Source organism: Onychostruthus taczanowskii, unplaced genomic scaffold (genome assembly GCF_017590055.1).
Source record: "Onychostruthus taczanowskii isolate IOZ18803 unplaced genomic scaffold, ASM1759005v1 scaffold19, whole genome shotgun sequence".
In the NCBI taxonomy this organism is placed as follows: domain Eukaryota; kingdom Metazoa; phylum Chordata; class Aves; order Passeriformes; family Passeridae; genus Onychostruthus; species Onychostruthus taczanowskii.
In genome coordinates this window covers 6,354,598-6,377,967 of record NW_024499128.1, presented here as the reverse complement: position 1 = coordinate 6,377,967, position 23,370 = coordinate 6,354,598, and the positions used below count along the sequence as shown (strand labels likewise).

The 23,370-nt window shown below is 40.8% G+C and overlaps 2 protein-coding genes across 4 annotated transcripts in view; both read right to left on the bottom strand.

The window, feature by feature from the left end:
• Positions 1–2,813: 2,813 nt before the first annotated feature.
• Positions 2,814–12,155, bottom strand: LOC121334389 (acyl-coenzyme A synthetase ACSM4, mitochondrial-like). The gene is made up of 13 exons (XM_041401489.1): positions 11,819–12,155; positions 11,153–11,363; positions 10,549–10,756; positions 10,289–10,432; positions 9,886–10,042; positions 9,187–9,266; positions 8,341–8,464; positions 7,744–7,824; positions 7,530–7,631; positions 7,045–7,172; positions 6,254–6,353; positions 5,309–5,428; positions 2,814–4,484 (listed from the first exon to the last, which is right to left on the bottom strand). The coding sequence occupies exons 1-13, from the start codon at positions 12,017–12,019 to the stop codon at positions 4,398–4,400; spliced, it is 1,743 nt and encodes a 580-aa protein (XP_041257423.1). The 5' UTR covers positions 12,020–12,155; the 3' UTR covers positions 2,814–4,397.
• Positions 12,156–13,045: 890 nt separating this feature from the next.
• LOC121334388 (acyl-coenzyme A synthetase ACSM4, mitochondrial-like) overlaps positions 13,046–23,370 on the bottom strand; it is a 26,669-nt gene continuing 16,344 nt past the window's right edge. For all 3 annotated transcript variants that reach the window (XM_041401485.1, XM_041401484.1, XM_041401486.1), the window contains 10 exons: positions 18,699–18,842; positions 18,132–18,288; positions 17,593–17,672; positions 16,786–16,909; positions 15,980–16,060; positions 15,749–15,850; positions 14,721–14,848; positions 14,523–14,622; positions 13,792–13,911; positions 13,046–13,342 (listed from right to left, as the gene is read on the bottom strand). In XM_041401485.1, coding sequence (XP_041257419.1) covers positions 13,250–13,342; positions 13,792–13,911; positions 14,523–14,622; positions 14,721–14,848; positions 15,749–15,850; positions 15,980–16,060; positions 16,786–16,909; positions 17,593–17,672; positions 18,132–18,288; positions 18,699–18,842 — 1,129 coding nt within the window. In that variant the 3' untranslated portion in view covers positions 13,046–13,249. The remainder of the gene's footprint in view (positions 13,343–13,791; positions 13,912–14,522; positions 14,623–14,720; positions 14,849–15,748; positions 15,851–15,979; positions 16,061–16,785; positions 16,910–17,592; positions 17,673–18,131; positions 18,289–18,698; positions 18,843–23,370) is intronic.

The window sequence follows — 23,370 nt, the reverse complement described above, 5'->3', positions numbered from 1 at the left end:
AAATGATGAAAGTAATTACAATGATGAAGGCAATGACAGTTGTTAGAGACCACTTCACTCCCCCCTTTGATTGTCAAATGTTCAAGTAAGGAAGTCAAATAAGAAATATAATTGTTAAATTAATTAACTTCTGGCATAGAAGGTAATAAACAATCTACAGACCACTAGGAATTACACAGTTCACCTTTTTGAATATAAACCATGCTCAGCTGCCACCACCCTGAGATTCGAGCTCCATTTATTTTCATCTTTTCCATTCACTCCCCCCTTTGATTGTCAAATGTTCAAGTAAGGAAGTCAAATAAGAAATATAATTGTTAAATTAATTAACTTCTGGCATAGAAGGTAATAAACAATCTACAGACCACTAAGAATTACACAATTCACCTTTTTGAATACAAACCATGCTCAGCTGCCACCACTCTCGAATGGAGATTCGAGCTCCATTTATTTTCATCTTTTCCATTTCTGCTTCTAAAGAAGTGGAGATTCGAGCTCCATTTATTTTCATCTCCTTTTCCATTTCTGCTCCTAAAGAAATAAAAGTCTCAACTGTCCTCGGGTTTCAGTAGTGCATGCTCAGAGCCATTAAGATTAATGTAATGGACACAGCATTTTGTGCATTTGTTTTCTGTTTTTGACCTCAGATAATAATGAGCTTTGTGGCTGGAAAGCAAAGGAGTATCCATTTCAGAGCTTGAGGGTGTGAAGGAGCTGAGATCCACCTGCAGAACCCTCCTGGCACAAGCCTGGGACCTGTGTTTATCAGCCAGTTGATAACAATGAGTTGTCCTGGAAGGTCTTGTGAACAGTTTTAACTACACAGCACATTTGCTGTTTGCCCAGGCTCCTGCTGCCAGCAGATACCTTTATGGGTAGTGCATAGTGGGTTTACAGCAGAACCAGGAAAATGTGAGATAAATAACCTTGGGCTTTGTTGTTTGGTTGTTGGTTGGGGTTGTTGGGTTTTTTGTTTTGTTTTGTTTTTCTGGTTCATCGGTGTTTTTATGCTCAATACAGCCTTTGCCATGGAGTTCAGCTACTGCTTATATCTTCTGAATCAGGTGCTGTAGCAGCATGGTGTGAAGTGCACGGGTTACAGAGAGGTAACAAGAAATGTGAGATGTGACCTAGCAGGGCTGATCTAAACCTCTGCTGTTCCCATTGACTGTTGGCTTGACTGTTACGGAAATATCTCACAGTTTGAACTGTGAGCCCAGGAAATCCTTGATTATATTTAATCCTGAAACTCTGTGTAACCCAGTACTGGCTAGATCTGGAAGTCTGATCACCAACAATGTTAAAAAACATTCTCACAAAATAGTATTTGGCACAGAGTTACATATATTGTGGCTTTCAGTCAAAGCACTGCAGATACAAAAAATAAGGACTAGTCCATTTTTCCCTCTTCTATCACTATTTTCAAAAACATTTTCTCCCATGTATTTAAAGTTATAGAGAATATATTGCTTTAGAAATATTTCAGAGCAGCAGAACAGCAATGCTCTTCCACCCTTATTCAGAAGGCTGTTCTCTTAAGACTGAAGGAAACAGGATGGAATACACAAAATGGAATACACAAAATGGAATACACAAAAGTCCAGGATGAGCATGTTCTGGTGAGGAGCTCAGCAGCAAAGAGCACCACTCTGTGTTTCTCAGTTTCTTCCCCTGAATGTTCCCAGAGATCATCTGTGGTAGTTATGGAACAAACGCCAACTCGTCTGGACAGAGAAAAAACAACACAACTTTCATTACAAACTGTTCTCCTTTTCTGTGGCAAGCCTGCAAATTTAAAAGTTTCAGGCTCTTTTTAGGATTTAGCTGGCAGCCAGCACATCGCTCCGAGCGCCCAACAAAAAAAGTGAGTTCTGTTTTAGAGAAGCAAGGAATATCAATTGGTTGACTCAGTAACTCCTCAAGTCAGTAGTGCAGGACAATCACACAGCCCTGAAGCTGAGCACAACCTTGGTAGCACTGAGGGGCTTTGTGTGTTTGCTTGGAACCCTGGGCAGTGTGACAGAGCAAAGGCTCCTGCCCACACATCAAACTGAAATGTTTTGATTCATCAGTTTGTTTCTTCCTTTTTTCCTAGTCAGGTTCAGGTTATCATTGCAAAACTGCAAGAACACATTGGAAAGTCTGTCTGACCCCATGTGCAGACTGAGCAGGCTGTGCTGCAGCAGAGAGGAAAGCTCCTGAACAAGCCCTTCCCTGCTGGAATGAACAAATTGTGCCACCACCAGGGCTAAGGGAAAAGTCTAGCCAGGTCTGTTTAAAGCCCAGCAGAGACCAATACCAAAAACCTAGAAACACGTTGTAGGATTAAAATTTGCTTTACAATCAATTACTTTCAAAGTTCATAATTAGATTATATTAAAAATTTTATTACTTACATGGAATAAATGTATTACATTAAAAATCTGATCATTTCAAAGTGGATTAGTTTTCCAAAAAGTACTCACATATGAAATCTGAATGCCCTTAAATAGAATCAGATGCTGAAATTGTGAGCAGATCACATTTTCAATCTTTTTTCGATTGCACTTAAAGATCTAATCCAATTTCTTATTATTCTGTACAAAAATGGATTACATTTAAAATACAACATTACATTTAAAATATAAAACATGTTTTCCTTCTGTTCTGACTGACTGAAGGAGAGAAAAATTAGTCTCTCAGAACAAAGCTGTAATACAGGAAAAGGGAAGGGAAGTTTAAAACCACAGCCAGGTTTGAGCACAACCTTATTTTGTTCACTTTTCTTCTGGTAGAATCACATTAAACAAACTACTTGCTCCCATGGAGGATTTAATTTTTTACACTCACTAGAAGCCTGTGAGATTGTGTTTGAAGACAACTTTATTTTGGATTTTAAGGACTGTCAAGGAACCCATTAACAAATTAGCAGATGATGAGCTCTGTTGCTCTGCCACAGCTGATGGAAGCTCAGACTGTGATGGTGAGTTCTGAATCTTTAACACTTGAGTGTGATGGCCAAACATGGGGAATGACCCCTTCTCTGATCTTTTAGATCCTACCCTGATCTTTTCAATAACAAACCCTTTTCAAACAGATAAGCTTACGTACATTTTATTTATAAATTGTGTTCATTTTTTATTCTTACAGGATGACTATTTAGACTTAGATCAAGTATTAGCAGAGGAGTTGGTTTTATACCAATAATCTGAAGTCCTTTTGAATAACTAAACCCAAACTCATCTAAAGGCTGTTCTGTTTTTCATTAAAGCTTAATTCCAACTTTTGGTATTGTGGGAAAGGAGATGAAGTTGTAGATCACTTATAAAATGCTCCTGGTCAATGGACTGGCTAAAATAACTCATGCAGTCACAAAAATCACAATCCACAAAATCTGAAGGATCAAGTTCCAAACCCATTCTGGAAATGTAGTAAGCATTTCAAGACATAAAACTAAATATTAACTTTCTTACTAATGCAAGCATAGCAATTTTATGTGCCAAATGCATACAAAAAAACATATATTTATACACACCGTATATATGTATATGTGCAACATTAAGCACATACTGTGAATGTGTACAGCTTACTAATTTCTCATTATGCATAACAGCATCATTTATTAAAGGATTATTTCTCACATACTGAACATAATGTCAATTCCAATTTCATTTACCTCAGAGAGGTTTTTAAAGCAAAAGATGGGATCTTAGGTTCATATCTATTTCAGAATACTTCCAGCCTTGCATTGAGAATTCCACTCAATGTTTGGCTAGTGTTTGGAAGAGATAAGACACTTTCAAAAGAAAGGATACCTACACATGGTTCTCATCCTACCACCAAAAATGTGGATTTTGAACCTATCTAATAAAACTGCTAATCCCCCATCTGTAACAATGCATTTTTAGGACTTTTACTGCCACTGTCCAGTGGCACCAAAAAATATTTTCTTTTCCAACTTCTTCATAATGTTGCATTTTTGGGACCCATATAGTGACCACACCAGTCTCCATGTCCTTTCCATAAACTTTGGATGTCAGGGTAAACTCTCAGGAAATAGTGAATCAAAATATATATGACATAAAGTACCTTTTCAAATGTGGGCATCATATTTTTTTATTGTCTCTCAAGAATAACACCAAATGGAAGCTGGGCTGCAAGAGGGATGGTGAGGAGGTCTCAAAGGGAAAGTTGTCTATTGAAAATTTTATTTTTAACCCAGAATAATACAATTCAAATTCAGTCAGGTATTGACATTGGAAACTCTGCAATCAGGCACAAATATCACATCTTGATGTTACCTGTAGTTTTTTGATGCTCAGACACTTAACATAAAGAAATCAGAATGATGGCAGTTATAGTAGTGAAATGTATAGTGCTAATGGAATGGAAGAAGTTCTGTTAAATTCCAAACAATGCTATATCCGTCCCCACTCTTTGTCTCTTAATTCATTCCTCTTGATCTTCCCAGTCACTGTCTTTGGCAGCTCTTTGACAAATTCCATCTAGATAAAATAAAGAGAGAAAGCAATACAGCACGTTCTACAGAGTTGGTTTTCCAAGACTCTCCAAGCATATGTGGAAAACTGAGAGGGTTCCCATCAGTAAGAGCTGCTTGCCTCAAATCCAAGCCAAACCAGAGAGCACATTGTGCCACGTGTGAGACCATCCCTGTGGCTGCCTAGATGGCCAAACATCTGCACAGCTGCCTCTCAGCTGACCAAACTGAGTACAGTAACTCACAGCAGAAGGGCAATGAATGCCTGAATGGTATCAGAGGTGAGAGATGAATGACAAAAAGAGAAAGAAAAGGATGTTACAGCCCCAAAGTCTTTAATGGTTCTTAGTGCTGCGAGTTCTGCTCAAGTTGGCTAAGGCACTGCAGTAGCTCTTTTCCTGTGGTGCTTGGGTTACTATGAAACACCAAGTGAATCCTCTTGGGCTTGTGTCTGTTTATTAGTTGTAATGACCAATAGACAAAAACTTCTTTAGATTCAGTCATATGCTACCTTAAAGGCATGGGCAAGTGCTTGTTTGAAGGTCAAACACAAAATGGAGAATTATGATTGTGAGTATGACTTAGAACATGGAGATCTAACTGGGATATACAAAACCTAGACAATTTCGAGAAGTTTGAACAAGTAGTTTACACAAATTCATGAAAAACAATCTAAACTAATGTTATTTAGGACAGATCTTCTGGAGCCAGTGGTCTAGATGAATCTTTACTGCTGTCTCTTTCAAGTGAATCATGAAAATCTAAATGGTAATTCTCCTGAGATTTAGGAAAGGGTGCCCTGTTTTAAAGTTTCTCCTCAGAAATATTTACCTTTCTAGGGTATTTATATGGAGCAGTAGTTTTCTTGACATGGTCCTGCAAGTCACGAATTAAGCTCTTCAGGTCAGTGGATGAAAATGTTGGGGATAGAACCACAAATGCTTTCACAACCTGCAAGGTAAAATTAATAAAAGTGACTGATACAATCTGTTTTTTAAGGGCTGATGTGCAGTTACCAGTGAGCAGTGCTGCTCAGAGTCACAAGAGTCATAAGGAACAGAGAAACCAGCACAGGATAAGAAATGATTGTGCCCAGCTTCTGCATGTGTATGTGCAGAAGGGAAAGTTTAAAGGACAGTTTGTGTGCCCTCATTACAAATAAGAGCCTTTTCCCCTTCTTCTCAGCAGCAGCCGAGAAGAAGGGGCAATAAAATGTGTCTCTGTGGAGTTCTCTCTGAGGGCAAGGGACATTTTATTTCTTTCTGAAGTTCACACTGAGAACAGTAATCCTGTGTTATCCTGGCAGAGGACTGTGCATTTACCACACTTGCAGCCCATGTCTAATTCTTGGGCAAGTGCAGTAGAACTTTGACAGCACCAAAGGTCATAAATTTAAGTGTACAGACAAATGCTAAAAAATAAGGGCAAAGTAAACATCACAGTATTGTTCTCCACTGAGAAGACCTTGGGATGAAAAGAAACTCAGAAGAGCAAAGGCATGTAAATGGGAAGGGATTTGCTTGTCAGCCCCACTAGGATTATCCATGATGGAAGTAGATGTGGTGCTTAGGGACATGGTGTATTTGTAGACCTGATAATGCTGGGTTCATAGCTGGACTCAATGATCTCAGAGGTATTTTCCAACCTAAACAATTCCATGATTCTAAGATGACATTGCCTTAGAGCTGTCAGTTTTTCAATAAAGTAGAAATTCCTTGATATCATTATGTATTTGGACAAATGCATTGCCTTTCCCCCTCCATTCAGCACCTTTACCTCTCCTCTGAGGGGGTCTGGGCTGCTGACAACAGCTGTTTCTACCACAGCTGGGTGCTCTATCAGGGCACTCTCTACTTCAAAAGGCCCAATGCGATACCTAGGTAAGGAAAAATAAAAATTATGTTTGGCTCTTGTTTTTTGTCTGGAAAAAACAGTACCAAAAGTTTGTAAATTTTCATGTTGAAGAAAAAAACCAAAGCCAGAACAAATCAATAACCAGCTATAAAAGTTTTAGGCAAAATGGGACAGTTGGCTGGGTTAAAAGTAGGAGCATTTCATGGTGGTCTTTGAGGCAGAGGATTGCTGGGGTTGTGAATACTTCTCCATCTGTCCTCTCTCCTTGGGGCTCTTAGGCTGGAGCTCCATCCCACCCTGTAGCTGGGGTCTGCAGCAGCAGCCTGTGCCAGGTTATGGAGTCACATCGTACAATATCAAGTTCTTTCCTTTCAACATGTTAAAAATTGTTTCAAAAGCTGTTTGAATCCAATAGATGTTCCTTCAATTTTAGTAAAATAATAAACCAGATAAACATCCCTCCTTTGCCAATTGAAGTCTTCATTCTTTGCTGAAACACACAAGATGTTGCAGGGGAAAAGGGTCCAGTATCATCACAGAGATGATACTGCAGGTCTGTGAAAAGCTAATAATAACAGCAAGGATTCCAAAATCAAGAGGTCAATTCATTCCTGTTGCAGGATTATGATTCCAGAAGCTCACATGTAAGAATATACAACACAAGATGTGACAACATACAATGGCAGGTTTGGAATGGGTGTGTGCAGACTAACCCTGAAGAAATTATGATGTCATCGTCTCTGCCAATAAACTGGAAATATCCCTCTTCATCCATAGTCCCTCTGTCTCCAGTGACGTAAAAATCCCCACGTTCACTTTCTGCAGTTTTCTTAGGGTTATCCTTAAAGTGGTTTACAAGCAGTAGTTTAGATTTTGAGCATGTATTAGCTTTTCATTATGTTATAACACACATAATATCAAATGCACTGGAACTTAATTTTTCAGTCAAGGATGTACTGATATTGCTATAAGATACAATAAAAGAGGTTTTAAATAATTTTTATTTTTTAAGAAAAAATTTGACTTGATCCTAAATTATTTTCTTTCCTTTTTTAACACCCTCCAATTCAAATAAACAAATTACTCTGGTAATAAATAATAAAATTGTGAAAAATGTCCAGTCTTTAGGACCATTATGCAATTGGAGAGCTTTTGGGGAGATTGGTAGTGGTGACGAGGAATAAAATAAAGTTCTTACTAAATATTCAGAGAAAAAACCAAGTGGCCTTATAGGTTTGCTTCTGACAGCAATTTCCCCCTGTTGTCCTGGAGGCAGAATATTGGCATTTTTGTCTATGATCTAGGATGAAAAACAGTTCTTATTTTAGTCCAATGCAAAAACAAACTCCAAACACAAATCCAACCAAACAAAAAAATCCCCCATGACAGAATCTAAAGAGCAGTCAACGAACCTGAACATCATAAAGGGGAGCTGCTTTCCCCATTGATCCAGGTTTAATCTTCATTCCTTTAAAAACAGAGCAGATTACTCCCTGTAAAAAATCAAAATCAAACCAAAGCTTTTCAAAAGAAAATTTCTACATTCACACTTAATTCATTAAATCTAGTTTCTAGACTAATTCTAAAGTAAGGAATTAAGATTCATAGGATCCTGTATATCAGTGCTGTATGGTAGGGATAAGCAAAATCATAAAACTCCCTGAAAGAATCCTGTTCCATTCTCTGTGAAAAATTCCTGTCCTCTGCTAACCAGTCTTCTTCCCTTAGATTCCAACTCTGCCCTCTTGACTGACCCTGTTACTTGGAATTAGCTTAAGGACACTTGTGGAAATATTACAGCACATTCCCTCCCAAACCCTCATGTTTCTGGCAGGTTCTGTTCTTCTGAGGAGAGCCATGAGAGGGAGTTATTTCAGAGGTTACCAGGGAAGGGAATTACTGAAACATTCTCAGAAATGTGGAGGAAACAGACTGTGTTCTTACAAAACAAACCTTACAGCAAAAAGAAATTCCAGGGATATAATAGGCTATTGTCCCTACAGATGTACCAATTCAGTCTGGCCATATACTTCCTGGATGTCCAGCCCAGTCTGGTTCTTCCACTGCTCCATGACTTCTGGGTTGAGTGGTTCCCCTCCACTCATGCAGTACTTCAGGCTCCTGAATTTGTATCTTCACAGGGAGTTAAAAACAAGAAAGGCAATACTTAAATCTAGAGGGAGCACACAAAGATGAACACCATGGGAGAGCTGTTTACTGGGAGAGTTAGTGCCACGAAATGGGGAAATCAGAGGGGCCCTGATCCTTCTGCTCCGGACACAACAAGGATATCACTGTGCTCAACACTCTACATAAGTAGCAGTAAGAGTTCAACATGTGAAAAATAAAATTTTTGCTGAAGTCAGCTGGGATTATAAATAACCAAATACTTATCTGCTGAGCCAGGGCCCTGATTGCTGACCCTCTGCAACAGGCCAAGCGAGAAAGTTCAAGAGGGAAGGAAGGAACAATGACAGGCAGTGAGAACTGGAATAGGGAGGAGGTACAATTGCCACAACAAATAATTTCCTCACAGTTATGCTGATGCGCACTTTCTAGGATGAAGTCTTTCCCAAAGTCTGGACAATTAATGTGGTAGACAAAAATTATGACAAAGTATTTAACAGACTCTCAGTTTCATACTCACAAGTAGCATAAGTCTGACATTTCTGACCGAAAACATCAAGTTTCTCTATCAAAAACCTCAGCAAAACTCAAATTTTTCATGCTGGTCTTCTCACAAAGAATATTTTAAACCAAATTATTACCCTATTTTGGGTCGAGCAGTTAAATATAGGAGATGACTAAGTTCAGTTAGGGTAAATTAAACATTACTAAATATTTTTTTTACGTACTTGGACAGCTCATTTTGCACCAGCATGCGGAACAATGTTGGAGCACCGACTAGGGCATCAATTGGGAATCTGCAGAGAGTCTAGAGGGTTAAACAAGAAGAACATGTGAAACTCAGACAAAAAACTGCCTTTGGAATGTACAGTAAACAGGTGACACAGACAGGAGAAGTACATTTGCCCCCTATGTAAAAGCACCACACCTCTGTTGGGTGAGGAACCCTCCTGCAGTTGGTGCAATATGCAGAGACTGTAGATTTGATTACAAAAATCCCATGCTAACACATCTACCTGACACCAGGACCCCACAGTTTATGGCATGGCCAGAATAGTTCCTCCTCTGTCTACATCACAGGGAGGTGTTCATTTTCATCTTGGTTGGTGTGGGCACAGAAACTCTTCATTTCTGCATTAATACCCACTGATACTATTTCCATAGTCACTAGAATGAATGGCAGGCATTTAATGCTGCTTTTGGATGATTTTTATTCACATGCTCACCAGCTATAAGCAAAATGTATGAATGGATTGCATGTCTGTTCCCTTCAGTATACATTAAAAATGAAAGTAGGGCTTTACACAACAAATACAATATCTCAAACTGCTATAAACACAACCTCCAAGAAATCTGTGGATGCTGTCAAGAATTGGTTTTGGCATGCTTTCTGCAGATGATTACATTTCCATGAGTTTTTCCCTTACGTTTAGGATAACTTCTGAGTCAGTCTGTGGTAGGTTATGTATAAAGACGCACGATCCGAAAACCCAAGGATCAAAAAAAGATGCTATTGAAGTTAGTATCCATCCTGTGTCTGCAGTGTTCCATATCATGTTAGAGGGAGTCAAATGCAACCAGTACCTGACAGTGGAAAAAAAAAAAAAGGGGATTATGAAATATACCCAGAAAGAGGGTAAGAGATATTAACCGGGAGAAGACTCTGGGGTGATCGTAGTACCTAGCAATTTGATGGGGTTTTTACTCTGATTTCAAAGGGAGAAAGGCTGGGGAGGTACACTGGTATTTCTTATTCAGTAATTTTTTTACAATAGCTCTACTATGTAGCTTCAATTACCTTATGTTCAACCAGGCTTAACTCTTTCATACCTTTCACTTAAAAGGGGTCTGAAACCAAGACTACCCTGGGAATGTTGAGTCATCTTTGGAGAACCTGTAGTTCCACTCGTAAAGAAGATAATCATTGGGTCTTGAATCCTTGTTTTGATGCAGGAATGGTCAGCAGATTGGTTTCTGTAAAAAGGAGAATGTCATTACAACTTCAGTGGTTGTAAATGATATAAATGAGTGCTTGTGGGAACGGGTTCTGCTTTGTCCTCATGACTGCAGTGGCACTCAGTCATACTCACTGGTACAGCTCAGTAAAGTTCAGCCATCCCTCCCTGCTGCCTTTGGACACCATTAGCTTGGTTTTCAGGTGCTGGCACTGGGATGCCACCGAGTCCACTGCAGGAGCCAGTCTGTCAGTGGTAATGATGCACGTAGCCTTTGATGCCTGGAGTCGGTACAGTATATCTTTGGCTGATAATTGGGATGTTCCTGGGATTATGACAATTCCTGGAAGAGAGATAAAGTTAGTTTGTGTTGGCATTTTTTCTATGTCTGATTCTTTTCTAAGAACCTAAACTACTAAATATTTCCAAACTGTTCTCTGATATGGATTTGCCCTGGTGTTCCCCAGCCAAACAGTTAGATTAGATTAATGCAGACGCCTGTGCTCTCCTGTCAGGAATGAAATGTGGACCTGCCTGGTGACTTCCATGGCCCCTCCATGCCTTCTGGCATCTTCTTGCCCATTGCATGAGCTACATTTCCTATGGCCCCTAGTGAAAACCCTTCAGGACTGCCTGGCAGCCAGTCCACTCACAGATTATTACACTATTTTTCCACGATAAACCATATCCATTCTTGCTCCTCTCAACTGATTTGCAGTGACCATTTGACCTCACTGACCTGCTCGCATACAAGCCACCTTGACCAGCCACCATTCTGGAATTCGTGGTAGGATCAGGATAAGCCTGTCTCCCTTCTGCAGTCCACATTCTTTAGTCAGTACATTGGCCACTTTCCGAGACAGGAACCCCAGCTCCTCAAAGCTCCACTTCACTTCTTCTCCTTCTCCATTTATCCACCAGAAAGCAGGGTTTGATGGTCTCTTTCCAGCCTACAAAACATAGGAATTTAAACATAAAAGATTTTCTTCTGAAAGACCATGAAATAATAATGCACAGACATCTGTAAATTATGGAAGATCTGAGAATTTGACAGTTAGCATATCAGCTATTTTTTTTCTTGTCCTTAAAGGATCAAGATTTACTATTCATCAAGCCCTGTTATTCCCAATAGATTCTCCTTTTCTGGACCTGAAATGTTTACCAGCCTAATTATCTCCAGACCCAAGTCCTAATCTGGATCCTATTTCAGTTTAAGCCTTTTACTGTGCATTAATGCTCCTACAAAATAACAATACATAAAGCAAGAAAGAATGAACTTTTTTATAATTCCCTAATGCAAATTTGGTTTTGACAACTGATTGTTTTTGTAAAGAAAAAAACCCAGCTTATTCCAAATGAAATTTAAAATTAAAGTAGTTCATTGGCACAACAGAAGATCCCCTACCTTTTCAATCTCAGACCATTTGTCCAGTACATCATTTGCAAAGTTAAAGTACTGTGGTATTTCCTGTTTGCCCTGTCTGATGGACTCATACTGGGAATATACATCAGAAGAAAGCAGCCTGGGATGTCCATGGAAAGTCCTATTAGGAGGTTTCAGAGTCCACAAGAGCTTTAGTTTCTGTAACTTCAACAGCAGCTTCATGGCAGAAGACTGTGTCTAGATGCTGTACACTATATAAGAAAATTGCAGAATTGTTGCTGTGAATCCTGCAACAACAAACAAACAAAAACCAAACCAACAAAAAAAAAAGAAAAATAATATTGAGATTATCCAAAGATAATTCAGTTATGAGTCAATGAGTTCTTCATTAAAGTCACTTGGCTAGTCAGAGCCAGACTGATGATTTTAATACTAATTAAATGTTAAGTTCCCTATCCTGCTTTCTCATATTTTTAATTTTTAAATTAATTGCCCACAACTCTCCATAGTAAAACACAACATCAGATGTTATTCTTTACTTTAGAACAATGTTTCTGCTTCAGACATTCAGTATCTGATTCTCTATTCCTTTTTCTTTTCTGCTTGTTTCCAAACTAGTTCCATCAAGAATCTCACTGCTGTAGCCTCAGCAGTTGCTGACTGACCCATCTATTCCCCACATCAGTTCCAAGAACCTTCACTTTGTTATGTAGCCCGAGTTTGATAGAAACTTTTCTACACATTTTTCTGTCTGCTGTGGACAGGAGAGATCAGGAACTGCTGGGGGAGATCCTCTTCATTCATTCACTCACCTGTTAGGACATGTTTCCCAGAAGAGGCACTGTAAGGATCAGCTGTTCCCTGGAGATGTGAAACCTGGAAACTCCTTCATAAAGGTTTTGCAGTGAAACCCTTCTGACTTTATTGCTTACCTCTTCTGGAGTAATGAGAAGAGAATGTGGCACAAAACAGACCAAGCAGCCGAGCACTCTTTCTGTGGAGTAACTTTTTTCTCGTAATCATTTACACCATTGTTAATTGTGTGTAATTTGCACCTTAACCTAAAGCATTTTTGGTCTTCTTTCGCCTCAACTTTAACCATTTAAGTACATCACAAATTCATCATGATGAAGAGAAGCATTAAGAAGAAATTTTTTTTTCTTTCCACTCTGAAAGAATTTTAGACTGTTGCAGTGGTAGTTATTGACAAGTATATATCAATGTGCTGCTGATACCACAGGACAAAGATTACTTTTATTAATTTCTCTTTTATTTGTATGTATCTAAGAGTTGTAGTTACACTTTTTCTGAGTGTTTTCTACTTTTGCTTCCACAGTTTGTTTTTAGCAATGTTTCCATGTGTCCTGGATCATAAACATGTGCCATGTTTGATGAGTTATGGTTGGCACAGGTAATAGAATATTTCTCTCCTTGTTTTCCAGATCACTCTTACTATTTTTTTACTTTTGCCCACTCTTTGCTCCTTAGAACATTTCTCTGGATTTTCCCAGTAACCGTCTTTGGCAGATCCTGAACGAACTCCATCTGAAAGGCAAAAATACATCCTGTTTAAATTCCCAGGAAGGAATTTCTTTCTGAAGGAAAGACACACTTTCATTATGGTTGGGGATAAAAGGATGGGAAGCTGCAGAGGCAGGGCTGGGATGAAGAAATGCTGACTGAATGCCTTGCCCATTTGAGCTGCTGTGAAAAGCCCAGTACTCCATGAAAGAAAGACTGAGCCCTCATGAACTAAAATCTCATGACCATTGCCTCCCCCCACGTCCATTCTAGCACACACAGCCAACCCAAGGCTACAGCTGCAACAGACTCTGGCATCTGCTTTTATTTTATCTAATTCTGGTTGGAGTGTTTTCAGAAGGCTGTTGAAAAAGAGCTGAGGCAGGAGAAAAAATGCACAATTTCTGGTACAATGAGAGAGCCTGTTTTTTTGGGTTTGCTTACCTTCCTTGGGTTTTTTTGGCTGTGCTTACCTTCCTTGGATACTTGTATGGTGCAGTCACCTTCTTGACATGTTGTTGAAGTTCAAGAGTTAATTTTTTTGGATCATGTGATACAAAAGCAGGAGCTAAAACAATGAAGGCTTTGACCACCTGTGCCACAAAAATGAAGGGGTTCAATTAACTTCCGGAGCTGGCAATAAAGACTTTTCACTTCTGTTGTGAAAAGCTAGTGTCAAAATTCAGAATGCCAAAATTTGATCTTTTTCTTTAATTTCCCTTTTCATTAGCTGTTTATTAGGGAATGCTGGCTATCAAGGACCCATTCTGGATCAGAGGATTTTTTCTATATTTCCAGCTTTTTCCCCCCTAACATTATATACTAATAAAGCTGAAAATCTTGACTCTGTTGCTCAAAGAAATGTTGCAAATGTAGAAAATATAAACCAAATATTAAACACGCTGGATGTCATAACTACAGTGCACTAAGTGACAAAACAATAAATAATAAAAATGTCATTGCTTAGACAAAAATTTCTGTATCAGTCTGAAAAGCTAAACTATTTTCCAAGTAAAAACCTGCAAACAAAGAAATAATTCTGATATTGTAAGATCCACTAAGATATGGATTTAAAAAAAATTTAGCCTGTCTAATTTCAAAAATATGTAACATATTGAATCCCAAGGAAGCCTAGTACATACAAGGAAGTTGATACTTAGTAGAAAGGGTATCTCTTTTACATTTTTTTCCTAGTTTGTTTTACCTCCCCTCGCTCTGGGTCGGGACTGCTGACAACAGCCACCTCTGCGACTGCTGGGTGCTCTATCAATGCACTCTCCACTTCAAAGGGGCCAATGCGATACCTGGGGAGCACAAAGACACCTCAGCCAGCAGCAAGGACCAGTCCTTTGGGCTTTCCAGGCTGCATTTCATGAGGCAGATCTAAAAGGAAATGCCTTACCCAGCAGAGTTAATGATATCATCAGCTCTTCCAACAAACCAGATATATCCCTCTTCATCCATAACGCCTCTGTCCCCAGTGAGATAAAAATCTCCACATATAGTGGCAGCAGTTTTCTCTGGATTATCCTGGCAACAATCAAACATTTCAGAAAAGGTATCTGATTATTATTATTATTATTATTTGCATTTCCTTAGCAGTGATGCAAAAAAATGACAAAAATAATTTTTTTAGTTGTTCTCAAAATGAGGGTGTTCAATACTGTTTCATATTTTCAACTAAAGAGCCATGTTAATTAGCAGTTTGATGCCTGAAGTATGTGACAGGTGGAAAAGAGCTCTACACACAAAGAATGTATGTAGAGATTTCTGTTCTAGATAGAAAAAGTTGTGCTCTATCAAAATGCCTATCCATCACAGCAAATGTGTAACCCACAAAAATGTGTAACCCACTTTGTTCAGGGAAATGATTTATCATTGCAGGTGTTTGCCACAATAACCTCCTGTCAAAAGAAATTTTTTACCCTTACTGATAGGACCAAAACTCAGATGAGGTCACCTGCAGGAAAAGCTTCATTATTTGCATTGACCTAGACCTCTACATCCAGTGTAACCTCTTGGTTACACAGGAAAGCACTTTCACAACAGAAGACAGAGTGAAAACCAGAAGCTATAGTATTGAACTTGTAGAAATTTCTTATCCCCTAGTGAGCAATTACATTTTACAAGTTGTTGTTTGAGGATGCTACAAATATCCAAATGGATTAAAAACATAGATAGGTCCCCCAAAGCTTATTTATTATGATAGTTCAGTTGCAGGGGACAACATCTTTAAATATGCCTGAGTCTACTGTTTCCTTAAGAATGTCCTGCACCTCAGCATCACCACACACTGATCAGGCTCAAAGTCCTGAAGTAACCCAGTGAGACTTTCTGAGGATCCTGCATGGAATTCTGCTCCTGGCAGACCTTTGCCCTGGGTCTCTCCTGAGCCCCTCAGCAGACACAGACACAGCAGGACAGGCTCACCAAGTACTCAGAGAACAGGCAGAAGGGCCGTGTGGGTTTCACTCGGACAGCAATGGTGCCCTCTTCTCCTTTAGGCACAACAGCCCCATGGTCATCTACGATCTGCAGAAGGGACAGACACAGCAGGAGTGCTTTGATCAGCTCAGAGCAACATCTGCTGCAGCTCAGTGCAGGGCACAGAAGGGACACAGACAGCACTGCCTTGCTGTTCTACCCACAACTGCCTCATACCTGCACATCATAAGGGGGAACAGCTTTTCCCAAAGAGCCAGGTTTAATTTTCATTCCTTTCAGATTGGCACAGATTGCGACCTGCAGAATTGATTTGTAAAAATTTTTTTTAAATTGTTGGACCATCTTGTAAATTTTATTATTGTTTGCATTAGGCATCTTTCCATGACTTTGTTGTGACAAGGGCTGAATCAGGACCAAAGCACTGTGGGTTTTTGCGAACATCAGAGAGGGGTTGAGAGGCATTTCAAGTCAGACCTGTGAGAACTTTGTTTTGTTGAGTCTGAGCCAGTGGATTGTCCTGCAAACACTTGACATTTATTTTGCAGGACAGCAGATTATTATTACAGATCTTATTTCCATACTTGGACAATTAATTTGAGACCATTTCAAGGGCAAAATGAGAGAAAGCCTGAGATCTGGCTCTTAATAGTTTTGTTAATGTTCACTTACAGAGAAGTCTGGGATGTGAGCTGGTTTAATATTTACCATTAAAAACTCAGACAGGCCAAATTGATAGCTGGAGCAAATCATATTTTCAGGGATTTTTTTGAAGTAAAGATGACAAAGGGATCTCCTACAATTATTTGACCTGAACTGTCTCTGGCATGGTTTTTGCAGGGGTCTAAATCATTAGAATATGCAGCTTGCTGATTCTGGAACTGTATAATCATAATTATACAAAGTCTTTTTTTTTTTTAATGGTATAAGTGATTCTCACCTTTTCCATTGATTTATCAAAGACATCGTGGCTGTGGTATTCTTACCTTTGAATGGGCATTCTACAAGAATTAATGCAAACGTACTGTTTCGGACTGGCCATAACCTTCATGGATATCCAGCCCTGTCTGCATTTTCCACTTTGCAAACACTTCAGGATTCAGTGCTTCCCCTCCAGTTACACAGTGCTTCAGAGTCGGGAACTTGTAGCTTGAGAGGAAAAGCAAATGAAATAATCCTCTTAACTCCTAAAATGAGTAGTGAGCAGCCTTAACTAAACAGACTTGCTCAGCTTTCCAAGTACACTTAAGACTGAAGGAAAAGCTGAATAGGAAGACAGAGCCTGAGTTCTCTGCTAAACCTGGGTTGGCTTTTGGCAGGATGAAAACCTATGTGACAAGAATGAGTATCTTACCAAAGATGTGAAAGCTCCTTACAAACCACTTCTCACAAGCTGGGTATTTTACAAAGTGACAAACTGGTGGGAACGGCTGCCAAATAACTCTCAGCACGTGGAACTCCTCTAACTGCTTCCTTCATTCCCAAACATATGAGAACAACTCCATGGTGCACCAGTAACTCCCTGATCCAATGCTGCCTAAATCATTGACTTAAATTGAACTGTGAAGCCTAAGTTCAGAGGAAGTGACAGCTTAAAAAAATCTCCTTTCTTTCCTCTGTGCGGTGTATTCAAAGACCCAGTCCTGAAGCCCAAGTAGCCTATGGTGTGGCTAATTCTTCTCACATTTCAAAACTGAGAGCTTCTTTACTGACAGCAAGCTTTGCTAATTAGGTTTCCTTGAACTGAAGAAGAGAATTAAGGAACCTAAGGAGCTAACCATGCAGAGCTGTCCCAGCAGTATACCCCAGCCTCCCTCCTGTCCCTGCTGTACCTGCTCACATCATGTTGGACCAACATGCGGAAGGCAATGGGAGGCGTGCAGAAGGTGGTGATGGGATATCTTGATAGAGTCTAGAAAAACAGGAAGTTATTGTGTTTAAAAAAAGTGTAATGCTGGGTCTGACCTTGTGAATGTTTAGATGATTAACAGAATTTACATGCTCAAATGTATGCAAGATGAAAACCCTAAAATGCTGTACCAGGCAGTCCAACTCCTGCATAACATGGAACTTTCTGTCCAACAGAAGTCACTCATGTAAATGAAAGACCGGTGAGAAGAGTAGTTCCAATTAAGGGGTTTTTTGGGGGTTTTCCAAGGTGTCTGTGTCTCAGGCTCAAGCCTAATTGGTGATAGGAAACTATACCACAGCTTTTCCAGTATTATTCTTGGGAAAGTCAAGGTTTCCGCCCCACACAAGAGGCCAATGTTAAGGAGAATCATCCAGCTGAGTGGTTTTGAAAAAGAGCTGGGGAGAGGAAGAGGCACTCTGGTATCTTTGGATTGCTTGGGATGTGGGATTACTCACTCACCTCTGCAATAACTTCTGGTTGAAACTGTGGCATACTGTGTACAAAGACACAGGCTCCACAGATCCATGGTGAAAAAACACTGCCATAGGCTGATTTTGCCCAGCCAGTATCAGAGGTATTCCACATTATATCTGAAGGAGTCAAGTCCAGCCAATACCTGATGAAAAAGCAGAGGTGGAAAAACTTTCAGGGAAAACAATCAGTACCAAACCACAGATTTAACTTTTGAGGTATAATGAAATGGCCCAAGGTTTCTTTGGCTCTCAGGGAAGGTTGACCCAACATGAGAGCACTTGACCTTTTCTGGTGTGGTTGTAGGGACACTTTCCTTATTGCTCCTGTGCTTTCAGCCCTGCAAGTGACACAGCTCGGAACATGATGAGCTCAACTGGGCCTTCAAGAAGCTTTTAATAACAAGGGTTTTACCATGAGAGCAGAAAGATGAAGAAGGTGCAAATCCTACAGTCATGAAATGCCTACATTTACTGGAATGTTATGGTCTCAGGTTCAGTTTAAAGCTGATCACAGCACTCAGTCAGGACCCTGGGAGGAACTGCAAGGTAATACCTGCCAGTGGTTGCAAATCCAATGCCGTAACTGCTGTAGGAATGCAGCACCATTTTTGGGAAGCCCGTAGTTCCACTGGTAAAATACACGAGCATTGGATCTTGACTCCTTGTCTTGATACATATATGGTCAGCAGATGCAACCCTTGAGAAGAAATGGTATATTCCAGTCACTACATGCAGTTTTCCACCAGGGAAGCAGTATTTTTAATGTTTAGGAGTTCAACAGGAAAGTTGCCCCAAATTATATGATCTTACTAAATCCATTATATATCACGGGGAAAAGTTAGAGAACACATTTTGCATGTCACATACACTCTGAATCACAAGGCTGAGGAGCAAGAAGAAGCTGAACTTGGGTCCCAAAACCTTGGTTGCATGAATCTGTACTTAATGAAGTGTAATCACAGTGCTGCAAGTTGACAGAGAAACGTAACTCATTTGTATTTTGAAAATTAACTACTCCTAGTAATATGATGGTTATTATTATATTTCAATTATTAAACTATTATTTCTCAACTCATGGGTTTTACCTTTTTTTTCTCCTGATTCTCCTCCCCATCCCACTGGATGTGTGTGTATGTGTGTGTGTGTGTATGAGATCCAGGGGCTCTGTGGTTCTTAGCTGACACCTGGGGTTAAGCTACAATTCAGTCTCTATAAAATAAAAGACAAATACTACCTTTTCCACTTGTGTCCACTTATCTAAGACATCACTTGCAAAGTTGAAATATTCTGGCAGTTCCTTTTCACCCTGGTTTATAGATTCATAATGGGAAACAATCGGAGATGTAAGAAGCCTGTTGTTTCCATGGAATGTTCTGGAAGGTGACCTGAGAATCCACAAACACTGAGGAATCCAGGATTTAAGAAATGCTCTCATGATAAATGATGTTTTATCAGATGGTGAGGGGAAGGAATCAGGTGTACACCTAAGGAATCAGTCACCTGGAATGAAAGAAAATACATTTAAGCGAATCCAGTTACTGGTTGCTGTCCCATGTATAATGTTGGATAAATGAATGCAAACTAGCTTGAATAAATAGGTTGTTTACACACATCCTCATTATATGTCATGTTACCTGTATTTTTGTGATGTGAGTATTTAACATTATGGTATACAAAAGGAATAAGCACAGTCATCTTGAGGTTAATAAAATTAGCAAAGTAGTTGCTATGAATCGTGCAACAAATACAACAACTGTGGAATCTTGTCCAGCTGGGAGAAATGGTGGTTTAACCTCAGTACCATATGCAGTGGGCATCAGCCTGAGGCCATGGGAAACAGGACACTGAAAAAAGGACACCTAGCCAGGTCATGGCGAGAAGAGTGGGATCAAGGGAGCCAATACGTGAACAGAACTATCCTCTATTTGGTCAGGTTTCTGGTTCTTGTTCTCAGTTGGTTCGGTATCTTTTACCATCAAGAACTATCCTCTATTTGGTCAGGTTTCTGTATCTTTTACAAACAAAGTCATGTTCTGAGTTCACATTCCTGATTGGATCCTTGCCCTCAGAAAACCCCTATACCTTGTGAGGTTTGCCACGCTCTCCCCACCTTTGGATCTTGCCCCTAGACTCTGTGGTTTCTATGTTTGTTATTTTGCTTCTAAAGTTTTGGGGTTTTTTTGGGCAAAACCATCATTCCCATCCCTTATTTTGCTAGTTCCCCCAGCCAGGTTGAACTAGGGGTCCTAGCGAGCGAAGACTACAATAACTGGTGCCCGAACAGGGACCTCATATTGAGGGATCTTCTTCAGTTCAGTTTGGCTCAGTTTTGGCCAATTGATTGGACCCTTTTTTTATTCTCTGCCGTGGATTGAATCAGCAGGCCTGACATGGTTACAAGCAACCCTTGGAGTCAAATCTTTTGGATGCCTGCCCGAAAAAGCAGGTGAGCAGAGAAAGAGACACTTATTCCTGCTGTTCCTACCCCAACCAGGCAGGCATACCCCACCTAATCCCGATTATTATGGGAATAAGACTGTCAAGACTAGACAAGGACATATACGATAGCTTTAAATTTTTCTTAGCAGTCCACAGAAGAAAGGCCCAAAATTGCGAGTTAAAAAACCTCCTAAAATGGCCGTTTTGGAACTTTCCAGCAACCGTAGCCAGTAGCACCGCAGCAGGCTCTGCCACCGCCAGGGCCCTGTGCTGGCCTGCCCAGCCCAGCCCAGCCGCTGCTGCCTCAGCTGCAGCCCGTGGGACAGGCCCACTGCTGCCAGCTGGGCCCTGCACAGCGCTACGGAAAACAGCACGTACTGGGGAATTCTCTGTGTGGGATTTTGGGATTTTGTGGGTGTCAGCTTTGTGAGCTAGCTACCAGGGGACCCTCTCGTGGCGTGTCTGCTGCCTGCTTTCCGTGTGATTCTCAAAACGCTCAAAGCCAAAGAGCACCGACTCTCAGTGCTTGGCCCCTCCCTGGCCTTGCTGGTGTGGCAGGAATCTGGGGGGTCTGGGGCCACTCTACCGTGCAGGATCCCTTCCCAAACCCAGACTGCTTTTAACCCCGTCACCCGGGGGATGCAACTCGAGGGCAGAACCCGTCCCAGACACAGGAAGCAGTGCAAATCGCAATGCCTGCCCCTTCGGTCTGAGGGCAGAACCTGTCCCAGACACAGGAAGCAGTGCAAATCGCAATGCCTGCCCCTTCGGTCTGAGGGCAGAACCTGTCCCAGACACAGGAAGCAGTGCAAATCGCAATGCCTGCCCCTTCGGTCTGAGGGCAGAACCCGTCCCAGACACAGGAAGCAGTGCAAATCGCAACGCTTGCCCCTTCGGCCCGGCAAACTGCCCTAGAATGGAACTTGACCCAAGTTACTCAGCTACCCTCTATCCCCTTCTGCCTCCTTTGCTCAGGATCCCTCTCGGATCACCCCCACCTTCCCTTCACCACTCCAATCTCTCTCCTGTTCATCTGAATGTCCTGCTGTATTACCTGCTAACCACCCTCCTAACGTCTATGCCACCAGAGGCACCATATTTGCCTTAAGCTTCCCCCTTCAACTCCACCCCCACCACTCCTGACTACAACTCCCAGCATGCCTCGGGCCACGCCCCTCCTGGGGAACCAGAGCCACGCCCACCATAGTCCTGGGAGCGCTGCTGTCCAACATGGCCGTGCCCATGTCCCCGTGCCAGTAGAAGAAGCCATGCCAGAGAACAAGCTCTGCCTTGACCCAACCAGCAATAACAACACTGTGCTTGCATCCTTCCCCCTCCTCAGAAGAAAACCTAATCCCTTCTAGATCAAACGATTCCATTGATCCATGGCAGAAGGCCCAGACAGTATGGTAAAGAACAGAAGGGGAAGGGCTGGTCCAACATGGGAACCTCTAGGGAACAGGGAAATACAAAGAATATGTATGGCTGCCAAAAACTATGGAAAGGCTTCTCCTTTCTTGAGCAGTCTAATGCAAGCTGCTTTCACTGCATATCTTTTAACCCCTCATGACTGAACGCACGAGATGCCTGTGCTGCTGTTTCCAGCTGAATTCACCCTGTGGGAAAGCGAGTGGAAGAGATTGTTAAATCAGTTGTTGCTTTACAGTGCTGAAGACCAGGCATGGGCAATGCTAACACCAGAACACCTAGCTGGGGAGGGAGCATGTACACAGCCCCACAATCAGGCTGGAAACCTCCCCCAGCCAGTGCTTGATGATATTAAAAACACAGCAAGGAAAGCACTCATGCAAATGCCTGATGGAAGCACACCTGCTCCAGACTTTGTAGGTATAAAGCAAAAGCCTAGTAAACCATGCATAAAGCTAAAGTTTTGGCTCCCCTTCACCAGAATCATCCACAAGCAATTGTTTATCATTTTATGGATAGTACACTTATGGCAGCTGAAAATGATCCATCTTTACGTTCAGCTTTGAAAGCCACCATCACATCCGTCCAACAAGCAGGACTGACCATCACAGAGGAAAAGATACAGCAAACATCACCCTAGAAATATGTGGGACTTAAAATTCTCTCTCAGACTGTTACAAACTATTAATTGGGTTAAGCCTTTGCTAAAGATCATTAGTAAATATTTAGTCTTGTTGTTTGTTTTGTTACATGCCTTTTTAAATTGGTAACTGATTCTGCTTATTTTACAGGTATCATTGAGAGAGCTGAAAATTCATTCCTAGATACAATTACTAATGATCAGTTATACTTTTTATTCTTTCTCAGAAAGAGCATCCCTATTTTGTCATGCATGTATGTTTTCATTCTTCTTTGCCAAGATTCCTGGCAGAAGGTAATAAACAAACTAACTCACATTGCGAAAGAGCATCCCTATTTTGTCATGCACGTATGTTTTCATTCTTTGCCAAGATTCCTAGCAGAAGGTAATAAACAAACTAACACACATTGTCACTGCATGCCCTGACTGCCAAAAATGTTCTCTGCTGTCAATTGAGGCAGGAGTAAATCCTAGAGAGCTTCACAGTTTACAGATTTGGCAAAGCAATGTGACCCATTATGTGTCTTCTGGTTGCTTTAAATGTATACATGTTTCTGTAGACAGATTCTCAGGAGCAATCTGTGCCTCTGCTCACATAGCTGAAACAGCAAAAGATGTTATTAAACATTTCCTATAAGCATTTTCAACTGTTGGCATCCCACAAAAAATAAAACTAGATCATGGGCCTGCCTATGTCTTTTACCCCTTGTCCCATGTC